A 12,392-nucleotide genomic window follows, 5' to 3' on the forward strand; every position below is an offset into this window, starting at 1 on the left:
GTCCTCACGGCCTGAATCAGAGTCACAAAGGTTCTGGGCATCACTGCAGACCATTTCCTGTTCTGTACTCACTGTAGCTTGGGAGCAGACCTCTGATTCCCAGGCTATAGTGTGACTGAACAGCTCTGCAGACTCAGCCATCTCAGTTCCACCATACTGTGCAGGGCTGATGGAGACTTCAGAGCTGGGAGAAATCAAGTGTGATTGGGATGACAACTCAGAGGACTGGTGTTTTTTGGATGCGGTACTTGAAGTGGCTGAGAGGGCACTTGTTGGACCACTTGAGATCCATTCAAGCATTTTCCTTTTTTGCCCATCATCTACCTTTGTTCCTCTTGTTCGTGTCCGTAAAAAAGGGAGCACATCGGATTGTCCACAATAAGTAGTAGACATCTTACTTTTGCTAGTAGATGGTCTATCTGCAGCAGATGATAATGGAGCTTTGCCACCTTCCCCACTGACAAAACCTTTTTTGCCTTTTCCACCACGCCTCTTCCCCTTTCCACCAGCATCTGTCATTTTGCCACTCATGTTGATTGCGACAAGATTGTGGACTGAAAATGTGGTAGTAAAAATTGAGAGGTGGTGAAGATTGCAGTGGTGGTCTAGCTTTATTAACAGCAGAATAATAAAGAATAAATATCCCTGACAATGTAACTTAGTTATAATTAGTTGGAGTGTGCAACGCAGGCAGACGTGCTGCAAATGTCTTGGCACTAGTGGGACTATAGCAAAGTCCAATAGCCACGTATAGGATGCCACTAGGTACACTGAGTGTGTGCTAGTATAATGGCTTAGTTATAATTAGTTGGAGTGTGCAACGCAGGCAGATGCGCTCTGCAAATGTCTTGGCACTAGTGGGACTATAGCAAAGTCCAATAGCCACGTATAGGATGCCACTAGGTACACTGAGTGTGTGCTAGTATAATGGCTTAGTTATAATTAGTTGGAGTGTGCAACGCAGGCAGATGCGCTCTGCAAATGTCTTGGCACTAGTGGGACTATAGCAAAGTCCAATAGCCACGTATAGGATGCCACTAGGTACACTAAGTGTTTGCTAGTATAATGGCTTAGTTATAATTAGTTGGAGTGTGCAACGCAGGCAGATGCGCTCTGCAAATGTCTTGGCACTAGTGGGACTATAGCAAAGTCCAATAGCCACGTATAGGATGCCACTAGGTACACTGAGTGTGTGCTAGTATAATGGCTTAGTTATAATTAGTTGGAGTGTGCAACGAAGGCAGATGAGTTCTGCAAATGTCTTGGCACTAGTGGGACTAAAGCAAAGTCCAATAGCCACGTATAGGATGCCACTAGGTACACTAAGTGTTTGCTAGTATAATGGCTTAGTTATAATTAGTTGGAGTGTGCAACGCAGGCAGATGCGCTCTGCAAATGGCTTGGCACTAGTGGGACTATAGCAAAGTCCAATAGCCACGTATAGGATGCCACTAGGTACACTGAGTGTTTGCTAGTATAATGGCTTAGTTATAATTAGTTGGAGTGTGCAACGCAGGCAGATGCGCTCTGCAAATGTCTTGGCACTAGTGGGACTATAGCAAAGTCCAATAGCCACGTATAGGATGCCACTAGGTACACTGAGTGTTTGCTAGTATAATGGCTTAGTTATGAGTTGGAGTGTGCAGAGGACAAGAGGGTACAGTGGCAGGATTGTGGTGCTCTGGATAGAGGAATGGAAGCCTGCCTTTCTATTCCCTCCTAATGGGGAAATGCAGGGAGGAAATCCCTGACCTTGGCTGCACAGACGCTGGCGCTGTTTTCAGGACCTGTCACCTTAACTCTGACCCTGCCGGTTTGAGCCCTTAAAAGGACTGCTATAAAGTGCTCTCCCTAAGCTGTCTAACGCTGTGTATGCAGCGCATGCAGCTGTATCGGCGAAGGGACTCAGGAGGACGGAGCTGCGACAGTGATGTCTGACACCAAAGACGCAGAAGGCAGATAATGGCGTCCGTGAAGAAAATGTCCGGTTTTATAATGCAGGGACATGTGACATGCAGATCCTATCACACATGCCGTTGCTTCTCTGGCTCAAAGTCCACTTAGGTGTGTGTGTGTCTGTGATTGGCTGACATGCTGGCCCGCCCCACAAGACGCGCGCGCTTAGGGAAGGAAGACAAGAAAAAAAAAAAAAAAAAAATGGCGATCGCCATTATAGAAACAGCAGTGATCTGAAGGCGCTGTTCACGCACACTATACACTGAAATGTGATAATAGTTTGATTCACAGAGTGACTTACACTATTACAGCAGAAACCAAGCTATGATTTAGCTGTTTTTTGGCTGCTAGAACCGTTCTCGAAGGTTTCTAGAACTATCGAGCTTTTGCAAAAAGCTCGAGTTCTAGTTCGATCTAGAACATGCCCCAAAATCACTCGAGCCTAGAACTGGAGAACCACGAACCGCGCTCAACTCTACTGTGGATCTTCACCACTGCACAATCTGTGACACATCTATGTACAATTTATAGGAGTCTTGCTGTGGATTTGTAGCTGAATTTATATCCAGTGTTGAAACACCCTAAATGTGCACTTGATAAATGTTAGACGATGGGAGTCCATGTGCTGTAGGAACAGGAAGGAATGTGGTCCCTCCTATCTAGTGGATAGGTAAAAAGAGTTTGTGGCCAGAACAGTCCTTCAAGTGATAGACCTCTGAGGAATTTAAGGGGATCTGTCACCAGAATTTGCAATACTAAACACATGTTCAACCTGATGAGGTTGGTGCATTTGCTTTGAAAAGCCATGTTAGAGTGACTTTAAAATTCTTCTTGAAAATGTAACTCCATCTCCTCCCACCTAGGAGGCACGGAGGAGCCGTCTATCTGCGGAGATCTCACGCTGCTCAGTGCAAGCCGCAGCTGTCAGACGAGCGGGCGATAACACTCGATTCATGAGCTCCTCAATGTGCAGCTAGACTGACCCGGATTATACTGCCATGCTAACACGGATTTTGAAAGTAAATTCACCAGCCTCATCAAGTCTAAAAGATGCAGTAAAATCTGACAGATTCTTTACACCTACATTATATCACAGAAGTGAGTACACCCCTCACATTTTGGTAAATATGTTATTGTATCTTTTAATGAGACGACACTGCAGAAATGACCCTGTGATACACTGTACAGTAGTCAGTGTACAACGTTTATAACAGTGTAAGGCTATGTGCGCACGTGTGCGCTCTGCACCGCACCGAAAAGGTGCGCTTCAGAGTGCAGCTGAAAATTTGCGTTCTGAAGCGCATGGTGCCGGCGAGAACGTGCGCTCTGCCCGCAGCTCCTGCCATAGACAGAGCAGGGGCTGCCGGCAAAGCGCACGGAAGAAGTGACATGTCATCGGGCAACAGCCGAAGCGCTGCGTTCTAATATGCCACGTGCGCACGGCCCCTGCACAATCTCCATAGATTGTGCAGGGGACGCAGGACGCATGCAGTTACGATGCGCTACAAAGCGCAGCGTAACTGCATGAATTACGCACACGTGCGCACATAGCCTAATGCTTACTGCCACTGCAGGGGATGAATATTTACTATAGACTTCTAGAGATGCCCAGGCTTGTCAATACTGGCCCCTACTTGACTGCCGCAATGCAAATATTACACATTAGCTTTTACTGTTGAGGATCTCTCTTCTCCAATCCAGTAGAAGCTTCCACAGGTCCTTGAACTCACAGATGCACTTACAATGTTTGGATAATATTTGGCTGACGTTTTGACACAAATCTCAAACTTATTTCTATAGAAAATGTCTAAACTTATTTGTACATAGCAGTGTTAGGCTATGTGCGCACGTTGCGTACTAGCCCTGCAGAAATTTCTGCAGCGATCTGAATGGGCATAAATAAATAGAGATGTAGCCCTGCACCACTGGGTTTTACCTTGCGGGGGACACACAATCAGGTGGAATGTAGCTTGGGCACCAAACATACACGGCTAGGGAGTGCTCGTCCTTCAGAGATTGAGACGTCCAGAGAATGTTCTTATAGGAAAAAGAAGGGGATCAAACAATCCAGGGACGCATAAAAGGCAGGGAAGGAGCTGGGTGCAGGCTCCTCGCAGGGACGCATTAAAAGGCAGGGAAGGAGCTGGGTGCAGGCTCCTCGCAGGGACGCATTAAAAGGCAGGGAAGGAGCTGGGTGCAGGCTCCTCGCAGGGACGCATAAAAGGCAGGGAAGGAGCTGGGTGCAGGCTCCTTGCAGGGACGCATAAAAAGGCAGGGAAGGAGCTGGGTGCAGGCTACTCGCAGGGACGCATAAAAAGGCAGGGAAGGAGCTGGGTGCAGGCTCCTCGCAGGGACCCATAAAAAGGCAGGGAAGGAGCTGGGTGCAGGCTCCTCGCAGGGACGCATAAAAAGGCAGTGAAGGAGCTGGGTGCAGGCTCCTCGCAGGGACGCATAAAAAGGCAGGGAAGGAGCTGGGTGCAGGCTCCTCGCAGGGACGCATAAAAAGGCAGGGAAGGAGCTGGGTGCAGGCTCCTCGCAGGGACGCATAAAAAGGCAGGGAAGGAGCTGGGTGCAGGCTCCTCGCAGGGACGCATAAAAGGCAGGGAAGGAGCTGGGTGCAGGCTCCTTGCAGGGACGCATAAAAGGCAGGGAAGGAGCTGGGTGCAGGCTCCTCGCAGGGACGCATAAAAGGCAGGGAAGGAGCTGGGTGCAGGCTCCTTGCAGGGACGCATAAAAGGCAGGGAAGGAGCTGGGTGCAGGCTCCTCGCAGGGACGCATAAAAGGCAGGGAAGGAGCTGGGTGCAGGCTCCTCGCAGGGACGCATAAAAGGCAGGGAAGGAGCTGGGTGCAGGCTCCTTGCAGGGAGTAAGTCCCTTTGAGGAGCTTGCACCCAGCTCCTTCCCTGCCTTTTATGCTACACCGTGTGAAATAAAGAAGTGTCACTGGCTGAGGATTGTGCGGTCACCTTCTTTTTCCTATAAGAACATTCTCTTCAAGTCAATGAGGAATAAAACTGATCTGGCGCCGGATCAGTTTTATCCGCATTTCGCCGGATAGTGCCTGACGGCAAAAACCATAAGTGTGAAAGTAACCTAAAAATCACTCATCACAGGGATTAAAGTGACCTGCAGATCGGATGGGGTCTGGGTCCTGACACCCCCTGTCATTCAAAACACTTGTCAGATGTGCACTGTTTGGAAAGCAGAGGGAGGGGTTTGGGTCCTGACCACCCCAGTGATGACTGCAGGGGGCGATGTGCACTGATGCAGAAGACCATTCCTCATTAAAATCATATGGAAGGGTCTGCATTCTCTACTGGAAGTTGGGGAAAGAAAGGCTCATGAGGTTTAGTTATGACAGGTGTCTGGCAGTGGCGTATTCCTGGATGGAGGGGTCTAGGACATGTGCATAAACGTCTATCAGTGGGTGCAGTCTAAACACTTGCAAACTGATCATCAGATCACTTGAGAAGGACAGAAGCTGAATGTTTAAAAGCCAAAAGCAAGTTTGTGAGCTGCTGATCAACTTACCAAATCTCTATGTAGCACCCAGTTGGCGTGCAGGTAGTGAATGCCATCCAGAATCTGATACAGCAGTGACTTCACCATTCCTCGAGGTAACTGCACTGGTTTCTTGTTGGCTTTAGACGCTCGGTGAAATTTGATTATGTGCTGAAAGAAGCAAAAACACATTTGGCAATGAGACGAGACATGGGAACGGTTATTTCCATTCAGTGGTGCAGGCTCCGATTTTCCTGGAACCTTTGCTGAATGAACTTGCGGCTGAAGGTCAGATAGAAAATAGAAGAGGGAAGCCGAGAGTCTACACGGAAAGAACAGAAAAGAGCAAAAATCACACACCGAGAAGGAGGAGAGATCAGATCCTATAGGACTGTGTCCTTGGATGGATAATGGCCATTGGTTTGTGCGCATTTGCATAACATTGTCCCCTTTACAGTCCAATTTGCAGGGTTATGACCATCTACTGAAGCTCCGAGGAACTCCTGCCTCCTAACCTGAGCCCCTTAAGGCTGTACGCCCATGTTGCTTTTTGGTGTGCAGAAAAGAAGCACATAAAAAAAAAAAAAAAAAAAAAGAAAAAGCAGCTGAAAAAAAACGCTTGTTATTGAAACGGCACGTTTTTTTTTTTTTTTTTTTTATAGACATGGCGATCGCGGGGTTTCGAGTGTTGTACCCCTGCAATCGCCGCCGAGTCTCCGGCTTATGTTACAGCTGGGACCCAGCTCTCACTGCCCAGAGCGGTCCCTGCACTGTTCCCGGCAGTTTTACCCCCTGAATGCTCCGATCAGTGTGATCGCAGCATTTAGGAGGCAGAGATAGGAATCGCTTACCTCTCCCTGGCAATCGGGTCCCTGGAATGCGATCACAGGGACCAGACCGCTGCTATAGTAACCTATGACAATCCCAGGTTACTGAGCTATGGAGAGCCTCACAGACCATTCTGTATGCACAGTGAGTGAGGCAAAGTACTGCAATATAATCCCCTATAGTGATAAAGCATTGCAGGGGATTATAGAAAAGCAGGGAAAAAAAAAATAAAAATTACATACTGCATCTTTTTCAGCAACAAAATCTGCAAGGAAAAAAAAAAGAAGCCACGTCTGCACAGCAAGCCAGGATTCTCAGACTTTGCTGCCATGCTTTTTCCTTGCTTCATTGATGAAAAGAAGCATGAGGCAAGGGCCTTAGAGGTTTGTCTTAAACCTTTTAAGGCTGAGGACACTTTCAATTCACTTAAAAAAAAAAAAAAAAAAAAATCCTTAAATGAATTAATTTTTGGCTAAAAATTAACTTTCCAATTGGATTTCATTACAAATGTGGCACCCTTTGTATAGTACAGCCCAGTGTTGCACAGAGTCTATCCCTATGAATTGAGTCAGTGAGCCGTCTCTACAGGAGATTTTAACATTCATGTGTCTTCCTGAGCTCAGATTCTCTGGCTGCTCCGTATTACCCTGTGAGCGCAACAGAAAAAAGAAAAAAAAAAAAAACAAAACAAGAAAATACTTGGGGATGAAACATCTCCTAGCTGGAGTGGTGCTTTAAATGCAAGTCCCCTGCCCAGTCTTCTACTCATTTGGCACTGTCCTCATCTGTTGTATCGGTCCTATGATTTCTGACCTGCTGGCAGCTCCAGTATTTTCATGGATGTCAAAAGTCAATACAAGTCTAAGTGCCTCGCTCTGGTCCATTCTGGCTCTCATAGACTTGCACTGGGAGTTTGTGCTGTAACTTCTGAGTTCCGCCCAGTCACACATTATGGGCACAAGATGGCGCTGTATGACTGGAGAGATGTTGAATAAGGAAGAAATTGGGAGAGAGGGGATAAGACAGGGGAATTATATTTAATTCACTACTCTAGTGGAGAGAGGCTCTCATAGACTTGTATTGGGAGCATGTGCTGTAACTTCTTACTACTGCCCTGTCAGACATTATGGGCACAAGATGGCGCTGTAGGACCGGAGAGACGAGAAAAAAAATTAAAAAAAAAAAAAAAAAAAAGGATGAAGGCGGCGGGAGGGGGGAGATAAGACAGGGGGCTTCTAGTTAAATGCAGTACTCTAGTGGTGAAAAAAACCCCAAAACAATGGAGTGGTGCTTTAAAGTGCAAAGCGTGCTAGATAAAGTTTGGAGTTAAACACCTGTATAATAATAATAATAATAATAATAATAATAATAATAATAATAATATTATTATTATTAATAATAATAAACTATATTGTAATAAAAAAAATATAGTGTAATAAACTAATATAATATATTGGAATTAATATAATATATAATTGTAATATCATAGAATTGTAAAATATAATTGTAATATAATATATATTGTAATATAAAATATAAATATAAAATATAATATATTGTAATATAATACAAATATAAAAAATATAATATATATTGTAATATACTATAATATATTGTAATCTAATATAATACATAATATAATCTATTGTAATATTATATTATATATTAAATATTGTAATATATTATATTACAATATATATAATATAATATTATATAAATATAATCTATAAAACACGCACACACTACCTGTTTTAAATTATTCATAGAATTGTTTTTGGGGTTTTTTTGCTTGTTCTCGGCCTCAAAGTAGGAAGTGCTGACATTATCAGCAGTGTATTAAATACTAAAAACTAAGTCAATTTAATAACGTTCTCTCTTCAGAATACGCTCCAGCAACAAACCAAAGACCCAAAGAGGAAAAGTTAGAGAGAAGCAACAAAAAAAAAAAAAGCACTTTCTGAATTGGGCACCTGATTGTGCATGAACACAAAGGAGCGCATTTAGGAGGCAGAACCGGCATAGAGTTCTTTCTACTTGTAGCGGAGGCTGATGAAAGGCGAGATGCTGGAACGGTGCCGGCTCTGAAGTGTACTTTCAAAAATGCCTTTTCTCAGAATCCGGGCCAGGTCCGGAAGCCTGGCCTCTGCGTGCGCTGCAGTGACAGTGGATCAGTATACTTGTGCTGAAAGCAGAGCCCGGCCCATTCAGCTCATTCTGTGACCTGCTCCCATATCTTTTCTTTGGTATGTTTATCCGGAGCAAAGAATGACAAAAAAAGAAAAAAAAAAAAAACAAAAAAAACAGCTGACTGGAAAAAGCCAATGAACACACAGCCAAAAAAGGAGAAAAAAAACCCTTCCTAAGACTAAATGGAAACTGCATTAAAATCTGGAATCCAAACAGAAAGTCCGGGCGCTGGCGAGATTCTCCGGGATAAGCTGGAGAAAGCGTTGTGCAGACACCTGTAATAACACAGCCGCGGCCCCACACACGTAACCAATTACTGAGCTGTCAATCAAGTCACACACACCTATTAAACTTAGGAGTACAAGATCCGGAAGGGATTTATAAGAGAAATCTCATTACACCGCTAAGTGCAGCGCAAGAGTGGCTCTTCTCCGATGGCGGCCGCCGGATACAGTAGAGGCTCCTCTGCGCCCCTGCACCACAGGCTTCATTTCTAGGGGTGAGATGTACAAGCCCCAATACTGGGAGACAGTCACCTGCTGGACGTCATTCTCTAAGGAGCGACTGCAATCCTCCATATGGCTCGGAAAGGAATATTCACACGCGACAACATTTTTGCAGAAATATTGATAATCTAAAGTCAAGCATCGAAACGGTCTTTTGTGGAGTAGCTGCAGACGTTACTGTATGTATTTAGATAAATGCAGGAATTGCAAATTGTGGGCAAATATACCCAAAAAGTGGCCATAGACTGTAGATAACATTGTATGACTGGTGAGCGATTGTGCCGCTGACTAAGCCATCTCTACTTTCCTCCGCATCCGCTGTTACTGTTCAGTGACGTTGGACGATGAACGTACGAGATTTATGAGAACACTCCTCATCGAGAAACATTTTGCCTGAATTTTGCACAAAGAAAAAAAAAAACAAACAAAAAAGGCCTGAGTGGGGCTTTACATGTTACCTGAGAGACTATCCCCTTGGGTTATTGTTCAATTTCAGCAACTAAAGCCAGCTTTACACCTTACAATTAGGGATGCGATCTCGTATGCGATGTGACACGCCCAGGTCGCATATGCGATTGAATGAGATTGCACGTTGGTCGTTCATTTGCTGTCACACGTGCGTTAGTAGTCTATGTTAAATTGATCAATTTTGTGTGCGATCCTTTAGATCATGTGTTCTGTGACGTATGCATTGGACACCCTTTTTTTATTTATTGACTTGCCAAGCGTGTGTAATGTGTAGGGATGCGTTTTTACTATGTCATCTGCCATTCAGCTCTGCTACATGGCAGATGACAGCAGACACAGACAGCCATGTAGCAGCGGTGAATGGCAGATGACAGCAGACACAGACAGAGCTGCACTGTCAGAATGAACTCGGGTGAACCTCACCCGACTTCATTGTGATGCTGCGGCTCTGTCTGTGTCGTGCCCTGATTAGCGGTCACCTGTGAAGGGCTCACCGGTGACCGCTAATCTCCTGAGTAAGTGAATTGAGCAGCCCTCTCTCATATACTCACCGATCCCCGGCTCTGCACGGCATTCACACTGCTCCGGCGGCTTTTACTGTTTTGAAAAAGCCGGCCGCCCATTAAACAATCTCGTATTCCCTGCTTTACCCGCCCACCGGCGCCTATGATTGGTTACAGTGAGACACGCCCCCACTCTGAGTGACAGGTGTCACACTGCACCCAATCACAGCAGCCGGTGGGCGTGTCTATACTGTGCAGTGAAATAAATAATTAAATAATTTAAAAAAATGGCGTGCGGTCCCCCCCAATTTTAAAACCAGCCAGATAAAGCCATACGGCTGAAGGCTGGTATTCTCAGGATGGGGAGCTCCACGTTATGGGGAGCCCCCCAGCCTAACAATATCAGCCAACAGCCGCCCAGAATTGCCGCATACATTATATGCGGCAGTTCTGGGACTGTACCCGGCTCTTCCCGATTTGCCCTGGTGCGTTGGCAAATCGGGGTAATAAGAAGGAGTTATTGGCAGCCCATAGCTGCCAATAAGTCCTAGATTAATCATGTCAGGCGTCTATGAGACACCCTCCATGATTAATCTGTAAATTACAGTAAATAAATACACACCCGAAAAATCCTTTATTAGAAATAAAAAACACAAACATATACCCTGGTTCACCACTTTAATCAGCCCCAAAAAGCCCTCCTTGTCCGGCGTAATCCAGGATGCTCCAGGGTCGCTTCCACCGCAGCTGCATGGAGGTGACCGGAGCCGCAGCAGACACAGCCGCTCCGGTCACTTCCACACAGCAAATTAAGACAGCCGGCGATCAGCTGAGCTGTCACTGAGATTACCCGCTGTCACTGGATCCAGCGGTGGATGCAGCGGTGGCCGCGGGTAACCTCAGTGACCGCTCTGCTGATCGCGCTACTCACCGCTGCTCCTCTCACCTCCACGCAGCAACTGAGGTGAGTAGCGCGATCAGCAGAGCGGTCACTGAGGTTACCCGCGGCCACCGCTGCATCCACCGCTGGATCCAGTGACAGCGGGTAACCTCAGTGACAAGCTCAGCTGATCGCCGGCTGTCTTCATTTGCTGTGTGGAGGTGACCGGAGCGGCTGTGTCTGCTGCAGCTCCGGTCACCTCCATGCAGCAGCGCTGGAAGCGACGCTGGAGCATCCTGGATTACGCCGGACAAGGAGGGCTTTTTGGGGCTGATTAAAGTGGTGAACCAGGGTATATGTTTGTGTTTTTTATTTCTAATAAAGGATTTTTCGGGTGTGTGTGTTTATTTACTGTAATTTACAGATTAATCATGGAGGGTGTCTCATAGACACCTGACATGATTAATCTAGGACTTATTGGCAGCTATGAGCTCCTTATTACCCCGATTTGCCAACGCACCAGGGCAAATCGGGAAGAGCCGGGTACAGTCCCAGAACTGCCGCATATAATGTATGCGGCAATTCTGGGCGGCTGTTGGCTGATATTGTTAGGCTGGGGGGCTCCCAATAACGTGGAGCTCCCCATCCTGAGAATACCAGCCTTCAGCCGTATGGCTTTATCTGGCTGGTTTTAAAATTGGGGGGGACCGCACGCCATTTTTTTTTAATTATTTAATTATTTATTTCACTGCACAGTATAGACACGCCCACCGGCTGCTGTGATTGGGTGCAGTGTGACACCTGTCACTCAGCGTGGGGGCGTGTCTCACTGTAACCAATCATAGGCGCCGGTGGGCGGGTAAAGCAGGGAATACGAGATTGTTTAATGGGCGGCCGGCTTTTTCAAAACAGTAAAAGCCGCCGGAGCAGTGTGAATGCCGTGCAGAGCCGGGGATCGGGGATCGGTGAGTATATGAGAGAGGGGGATAGACTGACATGGACAGAGAGTGAGGGACAGAGATAGTGACCGACTGACAGAGATTAGTGACTGACAGACATTGTGAGGCGCTTCAGAACGCAGCTTTTCAGCTGCGCTCCGAAGCGGACCTTTTTTAAGCTGCGGTGCAGAGCGCACACCTGCGCACATAGCATCAGACACCAAAATCGTATGAGGGATGTCACACGTTACAATTGACTAGTTTCGTACTACCAAACGTCCAATGTATGAGGAATAAACGACGTGTATGCGATCACCGTATTTTCGTTCAATATCGATCGCGTGTAGGTTTCACACGCAAACACGTCACGAACGATGCCGGATGTGCGTCACTTACAACTTGACCCCGACGACGGATTGAAAGATTTATTGAAGTGTGTAAAGCAGGCTTAAGGTCTGAAGTCTATGTGGGCCAATAGTCTGAGCTCACACATGCTAGTTTTCAGCAGGGACAAGCTATTCTCCATGCGGAGACTGACACCATTCCAGCATGCCAGTATTGAGGAGACTTTATAAAGGGAACCCGTTAGGTGCAATATACACCTAGAACCACGAGCAGTTCTGAGT

General features: G+C 46.3%; 1 protein-coding gene across 1 annotated transcript in view; it reads right to left on the bottom strand.

Moving 5' to 3' along the window:
• The window catches only part of CDK8 (cyclin dependent kinase 8), a 137,505-nt gene that overhangs the window by 74,225 nt on the left and 50,888 nt on the right, over window positions 1–12,392 (bottom strand). Inside the window, exon 4 of the mRNA XM_075334632.1 lies at window positions 5,487–5,627. Within this exon, the coding sequence (XP_075190747.1) occupies window positions 5,487–5,627 (141 nt within the window). The remainder of the gene's footprint in view (window positions 1–5,486; window positions 5,628–12,392) is intronic.

This window comes from Anomaloglossus baeobatrachus, chromosome 2 (genome assembly GCF_048569485.1).
Source record: "Anomaloglossus baeobatrachus isolate aAnoBae1 chromosome 2, aAnoBae1.hap1, whole genome shotgun sequence".
Taxonomy (NCBI): Eukaryota; Metazoa; Chordata; class Amphibia; order Anura; family Aromobatidae; genus Anomaloglossus; species Anomaloglossus baeobatrachus.